The sequence below is a fragment of the Condylostylus longicornis genome, unplaced genomic scaffold (genome assembly GCF_029603195.1).
Source record: "Condylostylus longicornis isolate FDR11 unplaced genomic scaffold, ASM2960319v2 ptg000049l, whole genome shotgun sequence".
In the NCBI taxonomy this organism is placed as follows: Eukaryota; Metazoa; Arthropoda; class Insecta; order Diptera; family Dolichopodidae; genus Condylostylus; species Condylostylus longicornis.
The window spans coordinates 3433498-3457823 of record NW_026578018.1 but is presented as its reverse complement, the minus strand read 5'-3'; the positions used below and the strand labels follow the sequence as shown (position 1 = coordinate 3457823).

Genomic DNA, 24326 nt, shown 5'->3' with positions numbered 1-24326 from the left:
GTGAGTCGCTATATTTGTATCAAGTATTATTTTATTCGAAGAATTATCTAAATTCATTCTTATTATTTTGAACTTTTGTTAATATTATTTTTTTAACATTGATAATTAAATTTTTTCGATATTAAGAAATTTTCGCGCAGAATGTTTTGTGATGTGAACGCTTTGTAGCAAATGAATCAAAAATGAATATTTTAATGTTCATAGTTCACAAAATTTTGAAAATGAATTTTTCTTAATTTCCATTCCTAAATTTATGCAATATTTCATAATTGCTAAAATTGCAAAGTAAATTTTTAAAATCCTAAATATATGCAATTAAATTTCTATATTAATATTTTTTCTCTTGGTTTGTGTCTTGAATAAATAGTTCGTTCATATAATTGTATTTTATAATAGGATGATTTTTGAATATTCCTATTCACAATAGGAACTAATTTTATAGAACAAAAATACAAATTTTCTAACCAACTTCTTTTTAATTTATTGAAATTCTATATAAAAATTAAATTCAGTAGCTATAGGAGTGCTTTGTAGGACTGAAAATAAGTTTATAAATTTAAATGTGAAAGATGTAATAATATTTTATTGTTCTTATACAGAATATGAAATCATCAACTACTGCTTCTCTTAAAGTGGTATGGATATGAACTCGATAATAGAATAGTCAATATATTTATAGTTTACTTTTTAATTAATTGAAATTTAAAGCATTCAGAGAAAGTAGTAAAAAACTAAAACAAAAAGTTTTTCTTCTTCTTTCCAATTTCTAGCAGAGTATAAAACAAACCATGCGACCATTAAATCTCAGAGAGAATTTGGAAAATTTGAATTTAAAAATATTCAAAATTCCATTTGGCATCCAGAACACATAAAATTTTTCCATCTGTTTGGGAAATTTTGAGCATCTCTATAAGGTGAGCTGGGCGTATGAGCTGTTTTAAGTTTTTTTTTTTTAAATAAATAAAAGCAATAATATTTTCTTTTTCAGTTTTGTTATTTTAATTTTTTTTGTTTTATTTCATCTTTTCATATTTTTATATTTTAATAAATAATAATTTTAATAATTAAAATATTTTGTGATTTAATTTCCTTAAAATCTAAAAAAAAATTTACAATTAAAAAAATTTATCTATTATTTTGTGATTTTTTCTCTTATTACAATATTTAAAATGTAACGAAATGTAATAGGGTGATTTACTATATTTAAAAAACAAAAAATTGTTTAAAATTTTAATAAATTTTGTTTTGTCTAAGAAATAGCAATAATAATAATAAGTTCACAAGAATTTTAAATTCGTATAATTGGTGAAAAATTATTCCGACTGAAAGCTTGTACTTCAGTTGCCGTTTTCTTAGAAGCCTCGCTCGTTAACAATCCCGCCGTATTTTATTGTGACTCTTCTTTATATTACTCTTAAAATTATTATTTCAGCGCGGAGCTGTAAACATAACTATACATAAACTCGTTTTAAACCATGAAATGGTGGGAACTAAATAAATCAGTTTTAAACCATGAAATCGTGGGAATTCACTCAAAGGAGAATTTAATATTTTAGAAACATTATGGATTAATTTGAATCTTTTAAAATGCAGCCCATCGGGGCTATTTTCATTAGACTAATTTAAACAAATTATGGATTTAAATTTTGAGAAACACTCAAAAATATGGTGAGTAAATTACTATCTACATTATATTTTAATAATAAAACACCCTATACTTTATCATTATACAAATTAGATTTTTAGTATAGCAAAGTAGTTTTTTTTTGGTTTTTATCTACATATTATAATTAAAATTTTATTAATTCTATAAAAAATCTATATTTTATATTTTTTGTGAGCCATTTTTTTTTTATTATTATTTAAAATATTTAAAGTCTATATAATTATAATTTAATTTTTAATTTTCTAAAATAATTTCTATTAATTGAAATTTTTTATATTTTATATTTATATTTCATCACAATTTTTTTGTTATATATTATGTACATTAACACAATATATCTACTCATATATTATTACTTTTATACAAATTTTTTATTTAAAAAAAAAATTTACATATAAATATTTCGGTTTATTTTAGCCCTACACCTAAACCTTAATATACGTTTTCAGAAATATCTAATGTCGTGATCTAAAGAAATTAATTTAATGTGTATTCTATACAATACGTTCTTGATAGCATTTCAAGAACTACAACAATTCAGGCGTGCGTAATCGGCATAAAATTTCGCGAATTCGACATACATTCTGGTTTTCGTTTCGTATTAGAATTCGGTTTCGACCTTTTTTTTTTAAATATTTTTATCCGACCTCTTTTCTTAGGTTTAGGTTAGGTTTAGGTTGACGCGGCCAGCCGAGACCCCACTTACATATAATTAGGCACATTGTGATACCGCTGGATCTCCAAATCCCCCTCTTACGTGAATCAGTCCATGTCTTTTATGAACCGGTTAAGAACCCTAGAATTTACATCCACCTTCTCCGTGCCAAAGCTGGACAAGAGCATAGAATTTTTTAATATTCCGACTCTAATTTACACTATCCTGATCATATGAATGAAATAACCTTGCAATATCAAACTGCCTCTTGTTTGGTTTTTTCCTCATTATCGCAATACCGCAGGCTTAAATTATCACTCTTGAATCATTATAATTGAACGAGATTCATGAAAAATTATAAACTGATCGTATTTTAAGATAATATTAATTAAAATATACGATCAGCTTTACGATATTAATTAGATTATACGATCATTTACGATAATTACGTAATTACGATACGTAAATTACGTTATTACGGCGTATATTAAAGTATAGGTGCATTTACGTGGTGAATATTTAATTTTAATTTTAAAATATTTAAAATAATATTTTATTAATTTTACTAATTTAAAATAATTATTATTTAACAACAGGTGAAAAACAAAAAAAAAAAATATTCAACGTCTATTCAAATTTTAAAATTTTATTGTTTAATTATTAAAATTAAATTCATTCATTTTTTTTTCGTTTTTATTCTTTATTTTTAAAATTAATTAATATTATTTTCATAATTCAGTCGTAATTTCATCTTGTGGCCGAAAACCTAATCTAAAAAATTCATCTTCTAACCATAATGAACTAGCATTTAAATCTGTTATTAAATTACCACCAATACCTAATGTACCAGAGTTGGGACCACCACCATTAATCCCACCACCGATACCAGCTCTTAATGTATTAAAATTACTACCAAATGGATCTGTTGTTCTTGAATTATCCTCTAATTCATGTAAACTAATTAATGAACCAAATAATTGGAAATTTTTATTACGTTGTAATTGTAAATGATTTTGATGTAAATGATATACACGTAAATCACTAGCATTATTTGGGCCATTATCACCAACTCTACTACCACCATAAAAGCTACTACCATTAAAACTACCACCATAATTATCACTAAATTGTTGACTACCATTATCATAATAATCACTATTAATACCACCGATACCACCGTTATTACCATGATGTGATGTTGTTGTAGTAGTTGGTGATTGAAAGAAATCAATTAATTGTCCTATTTTTGGTTTATATTTTTCTAATGATTGTTCAGCCCATGTATATATATGATTCCAATCATTTGGTGGTGCTGGTATTAATTCAATTGGACGATTTAATAATATTAAAATTTTTGCTAAATCTCTAATAACTGGTCTATATGCATTTGCTGTTTCAATTTCACCAGATAAATATAATTTACGTATTTGACGTCTTGTATCATTTAACATTGCTAAAAAATATTCAGCATTTGGACGCATCTCTTCTAATTGCCTTAAAAAATCGGAACGATCCATTGTTGTTTCATGTATTAATTTCTTTTTAATAGCATTTTTTCGACGTTTACGTTTAATAAGTATAATAGCAATTATTAAACATGAAAAACATATTATACAACCTGATATTAAACCAGTTATAACAGCTAATAACGGTGCTGACATACCCTGTGGTATACATATTTTACCCATAAAATCTGGTGATGATGACCATTGTTGTAAATAACCAGATGGACATGTACTATTAATACATGTTCTTGTATCTTGTATTAATAAATCAGGACATTTAATACATCCTTCAATATTACAACGTAAACATGCTGTATCAGCTGTTGTTGGGCATCCTAAATAAAAGAGAAAGAAACAAAAAATAATGTATAATTAGTAAATTTCTCTAATTTAAATTTATAATGAGAAAATTATTTTATTTTTAATAGAATTAATAAAAAATTTTGCTGTTAGGGTTATCAGGAGTTATGAACTATAGAGGCCATCAGCAGAACACTATGGAGGCCAACACAAATAAGAGTTTCTTTGTTTTACATTGAGAATTAATTATACAGTAAAGTGCATATTAAACATGGCCTAATCATTTCTAAATTATACAATTAGCTCCTAACTAGCTATTCTAGTTAATTAGCTCCATATTTGAATATATTGCCCTATAGATAAGCCCTGTGCCTTGGGATTATTGAGAACATATATATGTTCATTAAAATTAGACTTATTATGTAAAATTTTCTTAAAATCTTTGAAGTCGTGGTGTTTTGCCTCGAGAACAAAGATCTTACCCACGCCAAAACAAAGGTTTAATACACTCCGTGTATTTTGAAACTTAAAAGTAATTGTCTAAAATTACAGACAAATACATTACATTGCTTAAATTTAAAATGACCTATTATTTTTAAAGCCAGATGATAATAAATGGTTACTTTCGGATAATGCGCATATGTATATCGTGTTGTCTTCTTCGTATTTTTTTTTATAATACAGTGCCGGATTCGCCATATATGCAAAGTAAGCATTTGCAAAGGGCGTCAAAAAACAAAAACGCTGTGGAAAAGATTAAAATAAAAACCATAAAAATATGAAAAAATAAAAATTTTTTCCGGTATAGCACATAAAAGATTTTATTCTTTCTATATACAAACATTTACAAAACAAAAAGTTGAAAGTTTAATTCCAGGTTTTAACTCTATGTATTAGTTATCTTGTACTCAGTATGATAAAGTTTAACTCAGTAAGAAAGGGATTTATTAGGCACAATTTGCAATGTTAACTGAATACTTTTCAACGCATAAAAAACTTATTGGGCGGAGGCCGCACATTTTGAATAGTGAATAAGGTGCCGAATAAGTCAGAAGCGAGCCTGTTAAGTGTTAATTCAGACCCATTAAACTATTCTAAAATTTCATATTTAACCTATATTTAGAATTTGAAATGCATGATGACGACAATTTAAAATTCCCATATATGCACATAAGAAAGAAAAAAAAAATAATTAAAATACTAAAACTTAACTACTATAACCTAAAAAACTAAAAGTTTAAAATTAAAATAAAAAAAGCAAATAGAAATAGAAATAAAAAATAATAATAATGAAGATCACTTTATTCTGAATCATCAAACAAAAATATCTGAGTCCATTTTTTATGAGCCCATATATAATATGCGTGGTCACATAATAATATTGCACTCTCCTATATATGAATGAGAAATCATTGAAGTACAAATTGTAGAAGCAAAACAGCAACAAAAAAAAAATAGTGGAAAAATCCCTTAAAACCTACATTACGTGCCGTCCTATATGGTTTATTACAATTGTATACAACCATTCAACAATTAAACATTTTGTACTTTACATTTTATCGTACTTACAGAAGACTTCATATATAAAGTAGTACCATTTACTTTGTTTCAAAAACTAGGTTAAATCAATAATAATAATTTTAAATTTTTCTGCATTCCCTACATACAAGATTTTAAAATAGGCATAAAATAAATGCTGCTGCAACTATATATATACATGACATGTAGATACTTAACCATATATTTAGATTTATAATGCAATATTCCCTTGATATTGAATAAATATTGACGCAACTCTATGTAATACAAGCTTTACATAAGCACATATTGAGTGAATGACTAAGCATTTTTAATGAAGATGAAATTATTATTATGAGATTGTCCATATTTATAGGCGCTATCTAAAAAATTTAAAATTCTTATTACATATTCGTGACACAATCCACCATCTATTATAATATTATGAGTACTTGTATATCATTATAGAGTCAACATTATTATAAATAGGTTTATATTATGCACTTATATATTATGCTTCGTATATATATGCATTTGAAATTAGAAAAGGGCTCTTTGAAATTTTTACAAATATGTACCTAAATATAGTGATGAGTATATAGAAAAAACATTATCGTATATGATGAGATTATTATATTTATGGCATATTTTAATTCAAGAAAATTTGAAGGAAAAAGATATTATCTGTCCATGTGGTCTTTCCATATACACTAGTTCACTAAAATTCTACGATCTTTGTATTGAGAACTGTTATTAATCCTCTCATACTACTCCCTTCTCTATTGCCATTATAGGTTGGAAGAATTCATTTTCATCAGCTTAGCTCATGAGAAACTGTGGTTTTATGTTAACTCGTGTAATAAGCGGAGAATAATATCACAATATCTCAAAATTGCTAATACTTTAACTAGGCATGTAGTTAAAAGCTTAAAATATTTCTCTATACTTTGCTCCATATCACGTAAAATTTTCAAGTGCTAAAACTTGCTAATAGTTTAACGTTCATCTCCTTGGTTCATCCCAAAACCGAAAGCCTGACAATGATTTTGTGATACAACTATACAAACACAATTATCTATTGTATTATGTACTAAGAAAAGGAAATTTCTTCCTTTAAAGTATGCAAAATTTGCAGTAACGAGATTTAAAATGAGAATAATTTCAATAAAAAAGTGTTTTTACCAAAACAATGCTAGTTATATATATATATATATATATATATATATATATATATATAGATATATATATGTATATATATACATATTAAGCACTTTTGAAAAAAAGAGAAAAAACTGAAAAAAGGACTTAAAAATAATGTCTTACTTTGTCCTTTTGTCCTTTTAATGAAATTTTGTCCGTTCGTCCGTGAATCTGTTTACAAAACTTCTACATCTTTTAAGAAAGAAAGCTGAAAATTCCAATATAAAGAAGGCATTACTAGAAACTTGTTTCTATAACAGAATTCTATTTTTACCCTTTCTCCCTCTTCTGAAAAGTTTAAGCTCGCGAAATTACTAAAAATGTCATTTTTTTGACTATTAATTGTATCGCAACAACAAAAATGGTTTCGAATGGTAACGAAACCTAAACCCTGTAAACTGCCGCTAAACTGTTACCTAAAACTGGTTTTTTTAAATTTTTAGTATTGTTCCTCTTCTATAGACGGTAAGATTAAAAAATATGAAATTTGAGCAGCTTTTAGCTCGAAATCCGTAAGATTTGAATTTTTGACATCAAAAATTGTAAAAACAAAATGTGCTCTCACACACTATCTGTTCTTGATTCAATTCAAATTATTTTTTAAGTATTAGAAAGTTTTAATTTATAAAGAACGCGCATTTAAAAAAATTTTTTCTTCCACTTCTGTCATATACAATCAAAGAACGCTTGTATATACATATATGAAATTTACATTATGGGAGAAAATTTTCATAGTTCGCTCACAATCATATCAACCATTTAGTATTGACATTGTCAATTTAAGTTCAAAATATAATTAATATTTTCTCTAACAATGAAGAACATTGTATAGTGATTCCAGTGAACGGAAACCTTTTTACAATATTTCAGTAATGTAGAACAATAAGAACAATATATAGTTATATGACAATAAACTCATTTGAATGTTATATTACTTTCGTCATTTAATTGTTAAATTCGGGTGATATTTGACTGTGATAAGGTGATATTTAGTACTAACTTTTATAATATAAGCATGACTTTGTATGTGGAGAGGGTTTCAGTCGAAAAATTATGATATTTTATGTTGCCGTAATTTAAAAAAGGAATAACATAATTTTGTGGTTCCTACATTCAGATGATTGCTATGTCACTATCATTCAGTAAATAGCAAGACTCTCGGACTACGGCCCATTATTACAAGCGAAATTTTTACTATTCTTTATTTTGCAATGTATGGTATAATTGTCATGATAGTAAAAATACTGACATATAATAAATTTTGTATGTATATTTGATATAATGTTGAGTCATTTTTGAACCAGATCTAATTTTTTTTCGACTATTAGCAAAGCTTGGTGAATAAATAAAACTAGTAATTTTCGTTCCAAAATGTTAGAAACGCTTAGAATAAAATAATATACTGCCATGCCAATAAAATTGATAAAATTTAATATTTTTTCAAAAATTTTCTAATTAATTTCATTCTAATTTCAATAATTCAGTAATAAAATATTTCATTGAAATTTTAGAAAAGGTTGGGTGGAACTGAAATTTAAAATTTACTTTATCGATAATAACCCTATATGTGATGTCATAATGTTTAAGAATCATGTAGGGAAGTGTTATGCAGCTCTTTATGTGTGTATAAACAATAATGTGAAATTTAATTATGGGCACATGTGAGAAACGTACACTTTTGTAAACTTATATAAATAAAAGAAAAGAAAAAGTGATAACATGTTGATTTGTGCGTTCCATGACTTGCATTCCAAAAAAAAATTATTAAAAAAAGTTTGTCATTTATTTATGAGAACGCACTTGTAAACTATTTATGGCAATGAAAATTTTGAGTACACTCTTTGTGGATAATGTTCAATAAATGTAATGCTGGAAGCAATATTTTCATATATATATACATATATTCATTGGGAATGACATGGAAATAAATTAAATATGAAAAAAAAAAGACTTTATATGCAATTTAGGCGCCTTCGATTTGTCTTATAATTTTTTTTTTTTTGAAATAAAATTATATTGAAATTTATTATTATAATATTTTTGGTGAATATTCGTGTACGAGTTGAATATATTGTAAGTATAGAAGAGTAAATATGTAGAAATGAGATATAAATACGCACTTAATATTTTCAATGAAATACTTAATTAAACTTGTACAGAATAATCTAACGAGCAAAAGAGCTACGAGTAGTAATTTATTAGGCTTTGTGGATATGAAATTGTGTATGAAAAAACTACTTATTAATTATAAGAGTCAACTCCGGAAATCATAACTCTCATTCACAGTCCTCATCTATTTAGAAATCATCATCTATTTAGAAATTCATGATATTCTACACAAATGCAAGTAGAACACGTCAGATGTCAGAAAACTCCGATAAATCTACAAACTGCATTGTGAAGCAAGCGAAAAAATTCATATGACGCGTGTTTTACTTTACCCACAGCTGTCATGGCAGCTCCAGAAAATTGCCCAACAATGTGGAAAATCTTTAGTTTGTTGAAGATTTTGCCCAAATCCATGTTTCAGTAAAAAAATTAGAAAATTTAAATTCGTTTTCCAAGCCTCCTAACTGTTGAAGAGTTGTTATAAAAATTGAGCAATTACTTAACAACAACCAAAAAAAAAACCTAAATTTAAATAACGCTTTAAATACACTCAAGATTATAGTTCTAGTTCTAATATGGGATGAGAAAAATATGATAATTTTTTTGTAAACACATACATTTAAATAATATGTTCGTATAAGTATAAAATTTTCTTGCATGTATGCGCATAAGTTACAACCAACACGCATTTTAATAACGAGTGACCGTTTTCATAATAATTTTTATTATTATGAGTGCGACATTAAATAGCCCTTAAGGAAATCATTTAAAAATTCTTATTATGTCAAAATCATAAATATGTAAAAATAATTATCAAGTGATCAAGAATAATTTTATATTGTATACATTCACTCGTATGCATAATGTATAAATAATGCCATATTTATGATGAATACAATAATAATGATCATGATAATAATTATCATAACAATAATAATCTTCATTATACATAACATGAATGTATAAACTATCATGATAATTATTATAAATTGTCGGAACGATGTTTTGTTTTTTACTGTTATGATATTTTAATATTTTTGATAAATTATGAAAATATTTTAAATGTTTTCATGTATGGTTGTTATTTGTGATTGATTTTGTGTTGTATATTGTGTTATTTGTGTTTGTTTTCAATAAAATGCGATTATGTATGTTTTTTCGAAAAATAAATAATTGCATTACTTTGATTGTTTTATTATGTTACTATCATAATTACTCGTATTATTGTTATTGAAAATTTTCATTTATGTTCATTTTAACTGGAAGAAAGACCCATTTAATGAACTTTATGAAAAAAAAAAGATATGTAGGTAAAGTACTTAACATACAAGTAAATATTATAACAATTACTGTTATTATTATTATTATTATAATAGTGTTGTTGTCAATATTATTAAAGTGAATGCTTGAAAATTCTTATTATTCTCTTCATTTTTCTCTTCTTCTTTTTTTTTTGGAGAGAGAAAAATTGTTACAAATTTTGTTGTAAAAAAAAATGGGGAAAAAAATTTTGTTGTAATGTTGTAAATTTTTTTTTATGTATTTTTTTTCGAATTTAAATAAATTATCATGTTGAAAAACAAAAAAACAAAAAAAAGAGCATTATTGAGAAAAAATTTGATTGACTTGTTGTGAAAGTAAATAATAAATTGAAGGAGAAGAATAAATTGTTATTCTCTTATGAAATATTTTTAAAAGTACATAAAGAGTGCTATGATGAATGCATTAAGTATGATTCGGTTATTTTTTCGTGATCAATAATAATTTTTGGTTGAAGTGGTTGTACCTCTAAATAACATAATCACTTTTACGGTTTTACAATAATTTTAAATTTAAAGAAATTCTTGTTGTTTTTCTCCGTCTTTGCAGCAGATTGTTAAATAATTAAATAATTACTCTTGAATTTTGTAAATTTTGTATATAGTTGTTTGAATATTTTTAATTGAGTTATGGTGCAATTTACAGGAGACAGGCATTTTTGCATTTTGGAAGAACAGTGAAACAATTAAAAAAAACTTTAAGGGTTCAATTAATAAAAACTTAACTTAAATTGGTCCCCGATATTTTGGGCTCTACATATTGCATTAATCTTTAATTTAGCATTCAAGGCTTATAAGCTGAATTGTGTATCTAGGACTGCAGAATTAACATATAATTTGAATGTTATGAATACCATTGGGCTTATTTATACGTAAATGCTTTGAGCATATACGCAAAGTCTTTCTTTTATGCTCATACAACTCCTCCCCTATAAAAATGGAACATATTAATTTTAGAGAGGGAGTGAGTAATACAAAAAGTAAATGTTGTGCATGTGTGCTCAACTTATGCACGTGTATAATTGAACCTATTAAATATTGAAAAATTTTTCTAGCGAATGCCAGGAATTTAACAGTATATTATTGTGTTGGAGAAAAGTGTTCCACGACAGAGATTTACCGAATTTCGGCTCAATTTTAATTGTTTATATATGTGAATTAAGAAGTGTTATGTGCATATAGAAATGTGCTTTAATAACTCAATACGCTCTTGCTAATTTTGAATTTATTTTTAAGATGAAAACTCCTTCTCATAATTAACGTAAGAATTGTATAAGATTATTGTAGTACACATAGACCTGCATGTATCATGTATGTCTTGGGTTAAACATTTTTGTTTTAATACTTTTCACAACAAATTCCCCAATGGCGGAATGAGAATAAATTTTGACAGAAAAAGCGGAATTTTTTGTCCTTAAACTATTGATGTGGAAAAAATTTAATTAAATCATGTAAAACCAGTAGACAGGCAAGTAAAGTCTTCGTGCAATATAAAAAGCATAAAATAATTCAAAGCCACTTCCTTTTTCCTTTTAATAATTTCTTTTACTTCTCTCGTTGTTCGTTCCTTTTGCAAATAATTATTTTTTTTTTGAAGTGTCAGTAATAATTTTTCCATTTTAAACCACAAATTTTGAACTAGAATAATTTATTGCTTCATTATTAGCTTTTTTTTCTTCTCTTTAACAATTAAAAGTAGTCTTCTTCCTTCTATATACACACAATGTAGTGATTTATTTCCAATAAATCGTTAAGATATCAAATGATTATTAAACACAGTAAGTAAAACTTGTCCCCAATATTGCAATTCGCAATACAGACAGGTGTGCGTTGCTTTTATTTCTTTCTTTCTGTTTTTAACAATGAAAGAAATAGAAACTTATTTATATTTCCGTAAGGAGGAAAAAAAAATATTACAAAGAAACAAGCGTTACATTAATATGATAGTATACAGTAGAGTAAGTAAATTAATAATTACAGTAGAATACAATTATGTAAACGATAATGTTAGGCTTTATTATTATTGCTCACAGTTTAATGCTCTTATATTAAGCTATAGAGTTTGAGTGAATTTTTTTAGTATTCATAATTCTAGAGTAGAAAAGTTAAAAATGCAATTATTTCTCTTATTGAAAGTTGATTGCATAATATGCGTATGCCGGACAGAGATTGTTTGCACTCCATTCACTTGAAAAGAGTGCAGTTTGAAATATACATATTTGGTAATTGCAACACTATAATTTTATTAATTGAGAGGAAAATAAGAGGTGTGAGTACTTTAAATCTAAAAAAGAACGTAATCGCATTAGATTTAACAGTAACGCCCAGTTAAATAGTGTCTATTTATTAAAAAAAATTTAAGCTGTCACACATTTTAAAAAATAAAAGTTCTGCAATGAATAATGAGAGCTAATGAGAGTTTAATACAAACATAAAAAGAAAATGGTGAGAATATTTTTCTAACTCAGAAACGAAAATATTTATTTTTTTAAAAAATATTTTCGTGTTTGAGTTAGAGAATTTCAAAATTATTAAATTAATTTTACAATTCCGCTCAAATGTTAAAAATTTTAAAATTATTCCAAATTCTCTTTCTTAAGCACCATTGTAATTTGAGAATATTTTAATTAATCGGAAAATTTAACTCTTTAAGCCGAAATTCCGAAGCCGAAAATTTTAACAGTAATGTTTGTATGCATATAATGAGTAATTATAAAAATAATAAGAGTGAAAATTCTGAAATTTGGGAGAGTAGGAATTTCTTTTACAATGGAAAAAAACTTCATAGAAAATTTTGCAAGTGATTCGTTTGTAGCGAAATTTCTGTAGAACTTTTGTATAATTGCCATAATTAATGTCGAAATTTTTGTGGTAATTAGAAGAAATCTTTTCTACTTAAAAATAAAACATTCTTGATTTCTCTGCTTCTTATTAAATTTCATCTCATTGTTCTCATTTATAGAAATTTTACTGTGCTTGTTATTTATTAAAGTAATATTATTCTTTTTATATACTTGTACACTGTACAATTACACAAAATATTATTCAATTACATAATATACAATTGCATAATATACATACATACATACGTATATAATTAAATTGCACAATATTTAAAATCAAATTTCAATTTCATTTTCAATTAAAATTCAAAATTGAAAATCTTATTTCTTTTCACATTTACTCACTTTACATGCATACAAACCTTAGTTTATAAATATTTTAATAGTTTTCTAGTCTTCTTTAAAGGTTAAATAAACTAAAAGACTAGCCCTAACTCTATAGAGATAAAATGACGTTTGATTTTTTGTTGGCTTTGTACTCTTTATCTTTTTAAGTCGTTTTTCAAATGAATAGGTAAACATGGCACTCTTTTGCATATTTTTTATTCAATGGTGAACGTATCGAGTATTTTGATTTTTTTTTTTTAAATAAAAATGGGCTTTTCTTGAATATCAAAGAAGAAAATTATGAAATAAATAGCAATTATATTTACCTTAAAATAATATTTTATCACCTGTCGAAAAAAAAATTGTTTTTCTTGTTTGTTGTGTTTTTATGTTTCTAATTGTTGTAATTATGTTGTTTTTTCTTTGTTTTAATATTAAAATGAGGAAATTTAGAATTAATCACGTCGTTTTGGGTAAATATTTTCAATGGTCAAAATTAATTTTCTTAAGTTTAACTGAGTTGGATTTCATAAACTGGAGATAAGGTTCTGATTTTAATTTTACCAACTACAATAAGTTGATGTTTAACATTTGCGCCCTCGGTACTACTGCAAAAATATTAAATTTCTGAATGATCAAATTTATCAATTCTATATTAATATTGCGATCACTAATAATTAGATATAGTTATTGCATTTGTAATCTAAAATACAAAGAGGTGCTAGTATAGTTTATAGTAAATCAGATTTTAATATAAATTCGATGAATTCAATTAACATTAAGCAAACATAGTTGGATTGAATCTAGATTTGATTATTTCTTACTCTATACCACTGATATTTGTTGTCTATTGCCGTCCCAAAATATTGTGCCAATTATTCACATCAATTTTAATTTTAAATTATGATAATTCTTGTATTCTCTTGGAAAGTATTTGGTTCCGCTCAAATAATTTCAAATATTCTAAGTTAGTTGTTCTTAAATTCTATAATTCGATAATAAAATTTTTCAATTGAATTTAAGAAAATGAAAATAAGCAAATTATATTTACGCTGAAATGGTTTTAACAACCATAACACTGTGAACCCAATATACTTCTGAATCTGTCTGAATTTATTACTATACTTCTAAATCTATCTGGAATTAGCTAAGAATTTTTCAAATTAACAACAGGCAAACTAAATATCATCTAATCTAAAAAATACTACAAATAATTCCGCTTAAAAATTACTAGCTTTATTTCAAATAAAATATAAAAAAAAAATTTGTATCATTAAATGCTCCTAGAAGTTGGTTAGGTTTTAGTTCTAAAGATTTTAGTGGCTCATCCAGGCTCCTTCTGGCTCATCCTCGCTCATCCTGGCTCATTTATTACAATCTAGGAGTATATAAATTTTAATTGTACTGAAATAAAATTGCATTTGTATACTGAATTTGAAACCACTCAATGGTTTAAAAATCTTCAACGCAACTGGATACTTTTATGATAGAACATGAACAACATGCTTATATTATGCCCAGTGATTAAAATATTTTAAAAATATGAAAAAGAGACTTGTGTAAAGAAAATTTAAATTAAAAAAATATATTAAATGGAAATTCTTTGCTAATATTAACGTATGATGGGTTTGACTTCAAAATTTAAGTGGTGTACTTGGTGTATGCTTGTAAGTAGTTGCAATTTTAAATAGCAATATAAACATGCTTATTATAATAAGAAAATGAAAAATTTTTGGCACGGTTGTATTTCTTTAATATTCTTCTCACAATTTTATGAAAAAATTGAAGAAATCAGATTTTTAGAACATTTTCATTTCGTTTGGGCACTGAAAATATTAAATTATGAAAAGGTGTTTGAATTTAGTGCCATGTAAGACAAAATTGTGCGGTTGTGAGATAAAAAAAAAGATTTTTCATATAAAGTAGCAAACTGTTTGATTGTCTATTAATATCCCATAGGTTTACATTGAAGCGTCCAAACATGCAACTGTACGAGTATTATCGCATGCAACTGATCTGAATTAACGCAATAGTTTACCTGGTTAGATGTGTACACAACAACTCCATACCATCAAGCAACAATTGTAAAAGTAAAAATTGCATTATTGCCTGAGCCCTAATAATGCACTATCGAAAATTTTTCAAAAAGAAAACAAAAACATTAGAATATCCTGGGAATTTCGAATAATAACAATAAAATTTACAATTAACATATTTCAATTCAACTGACCAATTAATGTGTGCCGATTAGACTCGAAAATATTAGTCAATGTTTCAGAACCCTGTTTTTGCATCATAATATTATATATAAAAAAAATATTAAAATAGTAAATGAGCTACGGTCCTATACTATATTCATATACAAAAAATTGGCTTACAGATTGTGTTAAAGATTTTAAATTTCAATTATTTCATGTATAGTGGCAACATGCACATTGCACATAATATGCAAAAATATGTACGTGTGCATGTTTGATTTATAGAAATAAGTAAAAAATCTTATACAATTGCCCTAGTTTTTTTTTTTTTTTTGTACAGAAATTTTCCTTTTCTTGGCGCATAAATCATAAAAAAAAAAATATGTGCGGCGGTACTATACAGATTAAATTTATGTAGTAAAACATATGGACTTTTTCATATATTGTACATTTTAATTTTTATAATGAAAAATAAATTTACAAAAAAAAAAAAAAAAAACAACACCACCATGAATTTTATATAAATGAAATGCATTATTATAAAAAAATTTTCTTTATGTATTCTTTTTTAATTTCCGGCATTTTTTTTTGTTTTTTTGTATAATACAAACTGCATTTTCTCATATTTGTATGTTTTATTATAGATTGCTACCTAATGTAAATTTGACTCGCCGCCGTATACACTTTTTTTCGTATAATAGAAAAAGGGAGCAAATATGGTTGATTAAGGTTGCTTTTATTTTCTTTATTTCTTAAATTTCTTAAATTATAATAATATTTTTGTTGAATTCATGACTATTACAAAGGAATCAGTTTTATAGTTTTTCCATTTTTTTTTTAATTATAATTTGAGTTTATTTTATTTATGAAGTGTTTACAATTTCTTTAATGGCTCAAGTGAGTTTAATCAATAGGTGGCATACGAGTATATATTTGAAAGCAAAAAATATCATATAGATTAAGTAGAACTGGAATATTAAAACTGCGGGATGCACAACAATATTAAAACACTTTATTGCATTTATAACAAATTATTGATTTACAAGATGTAGAAATAAATGTGTTGAAAAAGGCTGGTTAATATAGTCTTAGCCTTAGATGATTTAAAAATTTTGATTTTGCGGATATCATGATTTAATTAAATTGAGTATTTACTACGTACTGCAACGGGAAATAGGGGAAACATATGCATTGTATGTTAGCAACAGTAATTGAGCGGAATTTTATGCTTTTTAAAATGAACTCAAATATTACAAATTAAATTATCCGCGTTTTTTGCTTTTTTATACAATGAAAATAAGCCAATTAAACTGAAGATATCTCTTTTTTCTTTCTCGTAGAACATTTTATCTCCTAAAACGGCACGGAAACGAAGAAATCGAAAGGCAATATGATCTGTCCAAATTTCATGAATTAAAAATTTACTAGAACTAATCATTTATTTTAGTAAGGAAGAGGGTTTTTTTTTTCGTGTAATTTAAGCTATATTTTAAAAAATGCATTAACTAAGGCGACATATCGTATTCTATATCGTATAATATGTAGAAATTTTTAATGAATCATTCAATTCCATATACGGTTTGAAAACTGTTTTGAACGCACAGTAGTAAGCACAGAACTTTTTCTCGCAATTATTCTGTACTAAAAAGATATGGTGCTCAGCGCATTAGTGGCCTATACAACATTTTTTGCAAAAAATTAGTTATTATATTCAATAGAGCTGTAATGGTTTAAAGAATTATTTTATATTTTTCAAAATACTTAGTTTACTCTTCTTATTACACTATTTTGACATAAATTTACCTTTGCATTTTCTTAAAAATTTTCTTAAAAATTAAATATTTTATATTTCAATCGCAATTTACTCGAAGTGTTATTTTTACAAGTAGGCCACCAATACGCTGAACGGCTCATATATGCGAAACGATAACTCTCTTATTTTAATTGATAATTAAAACTATAAGATTAAAAACTAGTTTCTAGAGCCATTTGAACAACCGGGGCTTCATAATTTTCAGCCTGCGAGAAAATCTGTTTGCGAATAATATAGAGAGAAATATTTTTCAACACCAGAATTTTGTAAATTTTCCTAAAATTCTGAATTTATTGTCAAAATTTTCACTTTCGACAAGAATGTTTTAAATTCGTAATTTTAGTTTCGAAAATTTTACCACCTAGACATTCGATTATAATGTTTTTTTTTTTTTTTTAGTTTTTTTGCAAACATCTAATATTTTACTTTCATTTCATTGTCCATTTAATCTTTAATTACCTTAAAAGATCATTAAAGTCATGTATAGTAATTTTTTTTTTTGTTTACTTTAATTTTGATTATTTCGTATATGTACAGTGGAATACAAAGAAAAAAAGTATGTAACTACGCTTTAAGTATTCGATTATTGTGAATTTATTGTATAATTCAAAAGAAAATGTTAAAGAGTAAATCGCCATTAGCTATATTTAATATATATATGGGTATCTCCGTTCGTATACATATATATGTGTGTATATTTAATGAGTTTATAATCATATGCATGAGGTTATAGGGTTTATGTACAATTCATGTACTTTAATACATTAAGAAAACAACGGTCACCCACCATATATGCTCTTCACTTATTTTTTTTTTTTTGTTAAATTTCATACTCGTAATAACTAAGTAGGTTTTCTTATATTGTTTAAAAAAAAAAAAAAAAAGGTGAAAAAAAAAATTGGTGTTCACTTTTGGAAAATTCCTTTGTGACAAAATCAAATTGAAAAATCACGATTTTTCCATTTAATAAAACATTTGAAAATAATTTTTTTGTTTTTGTGCTTTTTTTTTAATTTGTGCAAATTTTAATGTGTTTTTTTTTTTACTTTCGGTTCCTTAATTAGATAATTATGCGTTTTTTTTATGCTATTTTTTTGCACATTTTTTTTATGCTTTTTTTTGCATATTAATTTCACCACTCCTTTATTGTTCTCTATATTACTTCATTTCACCTACTCTCACTTAAGGAATACGTACGTTATGTGTGAATATTAAGAAAGCAATGGCGGAGAATTTTGAAAATTTTCTAAAAAAATAATTGGTATGAAGAGCTTTTATTCTGCCTTTGAGGGAGAATTGTTTTGTAATTAGTTATTAAAAAGCGAATTATGAGAGAGAATACAGAGTTAGTTAAATTTCACTCTCTCGTCTTATGTCTCATATATTTTTCTAATTGTCTTTATATATCATTAGGGGGAACAATAGATCTAAAATTTCTGGTTCCAATGTACTGTTACCCCTTCTTTGTAATCTACAATTTACAATATATATCAATATATGTATATCATTGTCTCATATATCATTGATTGCCTATATATATTTTATTTGTAAAGGTTTGAGTTGAATTTTGCTTTCATTTCTCATAATAAAATTCAATTTGAAAAGCGAATTGAGAAAGAGAACATTTATAAAGTTGTCACACACAGATTTTTTAATTAATGGAATATTAAAATTAAAATATTTAACACAATTTTAAATTTCAAATTTATTAAGTTCAAATGGCTGCAGACTTATTAAAATTAAAATCGGGCACAAAAAGTCATTTTTTCCTGTAATAAAGCCCATATATTAGGATTGTCTCCTCAAACATTTTTGAAATTTTGAAAAATATTGCATAAACCAATTTCACACAAATTTGTATATTTCGATTTTTCTATAGCCTAGGTTGAAACGCATATAGCTACTAAATATTGGCAGGTCATATTTTAAAGTTTTACTACTTCCTTATTAACCAATTAATAATTTAGTTTTATTTAAAATTTTTCACGTAAATTCGGATTGTTGAATGTAGAACTTGACTAGGAATAAAAAAGGACATTTGTCTTACTTAACATGATTATGTGTAAGGATCGTTCCCCGATTGGCTACAGATTCGGACATTAGCTAAAACGAAGTAGTTGATACTTTTCATCAAAACCGAATTTTAGATCATAATGATCCCCATAGTAAATCAAGCTGATTTTCATTAGATTAGATAAATAAAAATTTTCTTTAATCTCAACGTCACAGGTTAGTTTCTCGGACTTTTTCTTTTGATATTATCGTCATAAATTCATACTAAATTCTTTTGAAATAAAGATCATATTGTTACGTAGTCAATGTCTTTAACTGTATCTTGCCTTCCCTTTTGTGTTTAACTTAGAATCAAAAGAGTTCAATTAAAATTTATTAATTTTCATTACATGGTTTAATATCCAGACTCATTAAAAAATGTTTTCAACTCTATTTAAATTAAATTTTTAATTTTGTATGTAAGTATTGAATTGTAAGTATCAATACAATTTAAAACTTTTCTTTTTTACCGACCGCATTGTGTATACAATAGGTAAGTTATGTGATGGCAACAAATTTTGCATATCGAGTTTTCGGTGGGAATGCACTTCTCCATAGTAGGGAAGTGTAAGTAGACTATTTTTAGCAACCTTTCGGTCTGTCGGTCTGTTGGCCTATTGGTCTGTCGGTCGGTGTGTGCACGCGTATATATCTCAAGTTCGGGTGAACCGATTTTGATGAAATTTTATATGTAAGTTTATTTCGATCATGGCACGGATTGATCAACTTTTGGGATATATCAGGCCTCGGGAACTGAACTTTTTAGCGGGCCTGTTTTACATTTTTGACCATTTTGAAGAAAATATTCAACCGATTTACTTGAAATTTTATATATAAGCTTCGCTTGATCGTCCGCGAAACTTCCTAACTTTTGGAAGAAGTCAGGTATCAGCAACTGGACGTTTACAACGGGCCAAATATACATTTTTTCGTATATAATCAACCGATTTCATTGAATTTTAATATTTAAATTCTTCACACTAAAACAATGAACATATAAATTTTTTGGAAAGATGAGGGTTCGAAAACTGATCTGCAAGCCGATTTTACATTTTTCACCATAGCTACGGAACGAATTGATGGAATTTCTTGAAATTTGATATTTGAGTTCTGCTTATTACAAAAACTAACTGGCGAGCATTTCAGTGAATTCGGGTAGCACAAAGCGAAACTCTACTAAGAGCCAAATTTACATTTTTCTAGGTATGTTAACTATAAGCCTAGTAATGTTCTAAAAATTGGAAAGAAGTATTTAAAAGACATTTTTATAATATTCTGTAGCATTTTCATTTAACTAGACAATGCACATTGCGGTCGGTTATGTGCTGACCACATCAGATTTTTTTTTAATGTATTTTAATTATAGCATTTTCCATTTATATTTTTTTTTGAAATGCTTTTCATTTTAAATTGAAATTGAATTTCATATTTAAATTTTTGCAAAATTTTTACATTAAGACGCAGAAAAAAAAATTTGTAGTGCATATTAAGTAAACGCGGATTTTTTTGTTTTTATATTTGTTGGCCTTTTTGATGTTTAAGGAATTTTTTTCCTTATATTAATTGAAAAGGATTTAGAGCAGAGCAAAATAGAAAGAAAATAAAAAAAAAAAGCTATTTTTAATCACGACTTTTTACTATTTAAGAGTTTGGTTTAATTTTTTTTTGTTGTTGGCCTATTATCGCTTCAATTCTTTGATTTTTTAAATAAATGGTTTTTTTCGGTGCATTTATCATATTTCATCATCAAAGAATTAATTTAGGGATTTTGCCATTTATAGGCATATTATTCAATATTATGGATATATAGGGCATTAAGAGAATGTTTTAATCGTTTCGTCCAAAAAAATTATTAACAAAAAAGCATTTGTTATTTTAAAAAAAAAAAGTGTATTAGATTTCGCGGATTTTGTGTATATAGGTAATCATAATCGCGATTTATTTCACTGTAAATAAATATAGATTACCATTATTAGGGTTAATTGCTAAAATTTGGTCAGGCAATATAATATTGAATTGATTTTTGGAAATTCAAAATAATTCACTTTAAGATTACAAACATTTTCCCTTAATTCTTAAATTTCAAAGATTAAAAATTTCCAGATTCTATTTTGTATATTGTCTTGTCAATTGAATACCCTATCTAATTTTGTTGGGAAATCATTGCAGTAATCAACCTTTATATTGATTACAATTAAATTGAATCCTTAAAATTCTTATTAAATTGAAGAAATTTCAAAAAAATTTATGAAAGCTCAGGCAAATGTAAAATTATTTCCCTGCAAAATTTACTTAATTTTTAAAAATTCTTAAATCAAAATGGTCTAATGCTCTTTATTACCAATATACTCGTATTACAATTGTTTCATTAATATAGTTAAATTTTTCCACATAGTTGAGGCAAGAATATGTGCTTCTAAATATTAAAATTAAGGCAACAATATTTTCAATGTTAAACTATTCCAAAGCACACATAATAATTTTATTTATTACACCTTAAATTACGGTAAAAAAAAAAACATTACACCTTATTGAACAGTTATGAGGATTCAGAAAAGGAGAGAAAGAAAAAAAAATTATGAATATTCTTTTTCATTTTCTGTCTCATTTTCTTTTTTATTTTTGTCTCTTATTTATTCAAGACCACCATTAAAGATTTGAAATTTTTTTTTAAATTTTTACTTAGCCTTTTTTTTTTTGGTTATATTTTTTTGAGTTTTATTTTTCTAAATAATTGTATATCGTGTCTAAAATTTTTAATAAAAAGTTCCGCTACTCATGGGGTCATGAATAGCCTGCGGAAGCAGTTTATAATTTTCACTTTTTTTTTTTTTTTTTTTTATTTCGTCTTTACAGAGTCATTGGTTTGCAGTGTGTGTGCACAAAAAACCTTCAAATTATTACAATATAAAAATAATCATAAAAAATTCATCTCAATAAAAAAAAACCAAATTGTAAAAAATAAAATGAAAAAAGAAAAAAAAATTTGTTTTTTGGACATGAAATCCTAATGTACCTCGGACCCAACACCGTGCGCGTCTTATTATTGAGCTTATTACAATATTATCTAATAATAAATCAGTGGTTTCCAAAAATTTACTAGAAAAATAGGTTAAAAACTATTTTCGCGAATAAGAGGGGGCAACGAGCTCCTATACAAAGAAAAGACATAAAATTCAGTAGAAAAAAAAAATGTACGCCTTAATTTATGCAATTTTGAAATAATTTTTTTTTTTCGTAGTTTTTTTTTCTCGTATTTGAGAAAAATTTTAAAGGAATTCAAATTTTATTAAAAATTATTGAAAATTATTATTGCCTTATTAAGATTATTATTGCCATGCTGATTATTCTACGATATTATGTAAGTATAAGTGATTTAATTTTCCCCGATGGAGAATGAATACTCGTATTTCAGTCAATTTATCATGTTAACATTTCGAATTAATTTCCGCATGATCCTATTTTGCGTACCATGCAGGATTTGAATTCAAACATTTACAATTTAAGCTTTATATTCAAACCCAGCTGCTTAACTGCAGTTTTCAGTATGCTTATTACATTTAACTATAACAGTTCGATTGATTTCTAGAACTTCAATTATTATATATAAGTTTAAATAATGTATTAAAGTGTTAAACCTGTGGTGTTAAGGAAAAACTTAATTAGAATAGAAGAAAGCAAAACACAATTTTTTGTTTGATCAAGAATTTATTTTTCTGGAAAAAATTGATAATTTCCATAATTTAAGAAATGAATATCACAATTTTGGTACATAATTTACATATGACATTTATGGTATATTCGTTCCGAAATTGTAGCAGCTCTCCAACAAGGCCATTACATCTCAATTGAGAACAGTTTGTCTTATACGTTTTGTTTTTATTTTTATTAACTTTATTCACAGGAATGCTATATGTCTAGCAGATTCAATTATCTAGTGCTCGAATAAAATACAGAAATGAAAATTTTTCTTTTGAGATTCTCGTTCTTAGGTTATTTTATTTAAGGAGGCAATTGTTTCAACTTTAATATTCAATTTTATACATATACGACCATAGAATTACACATTTCATTGAACTTAATTGAAAATTACTGTTTTAATTCAATCATCCTTATTTCATATATTATAGATATAATATAGGATGTAGGTAAACCTCTAATTATCTAGACAAAAAAAAAGCTCTATAATACCTCAGTATTCGATTAAAGTATACGGCGGCAAAAAAATTACATAAAAACAAAATTATACCTTATTGGTGGAATTGAAAAACAATAAGAAAAAAAGTAGAAATTATCCAAAAAAAAAAAACAAGAAAAAGCGTAAAACACTGATTTTCTGATTATTCTTTGCCTTATAGTTAAGACACTTTAATTTTAAATTTTCATATTGTTGCAATACTTGTCCATTATTTACATACTATATTATGTTATGTGCATTACAATCATACAATTATACTTGTATTAAACGTATGTTGCATGTTGTATGTAGTTAAGATTTAGATAAAAAAAAAACAAAAAAAAACTATTCATCATTATTCAAAAAACCAAAATTCGAAAACAAGATGATTAGATCTGATGGGAAAACTATTTCTTTTATTTTCTTGTTATTATTGTGTGCTGCGCTATCTGTACGCATATTCTAAAATGTGTTTAGTTTAATCGCTAGCATATTATCAAATTGAAAACAATGAAATTGAAATTTGAGAAGAAACCTGATAAAAGACAAGAAACGTTTTAGTAACAAAAAATGTCTTAGTATAATTTTTCAAATTTTTTTTTCGTGTTTAACGACAACAACCTATTGTCGTTGTTTTTACCGCA

The 24326-nt window shown here is 25.8% G+C and overlaps 1 protein-coding gene across 1 annotated transcript in view; it reads right to left on the bottom strand.

Annotated features, from left to right (window-relative positions):
- Positions 1–1008: 1008 nt before the first annotated feature.
- The window catches only part of LOC129611466 (uncharacterized), a 38711-nt gene continuing 15393 nt past the window's right edge, over positions 1009–24326 (bottom strand). Inside the window, exon 2 of the mRNA XM_055524643.1 lies at positions 1009–4161. Coding sequence (XP_055380618.1) covers positions 3050–4161 — 1112 coding nt within the window. The 3' untranslated portion in view covers positions 1009–3049. The remainder of the gene's footprint in view (positions 4162–24326) is intronic.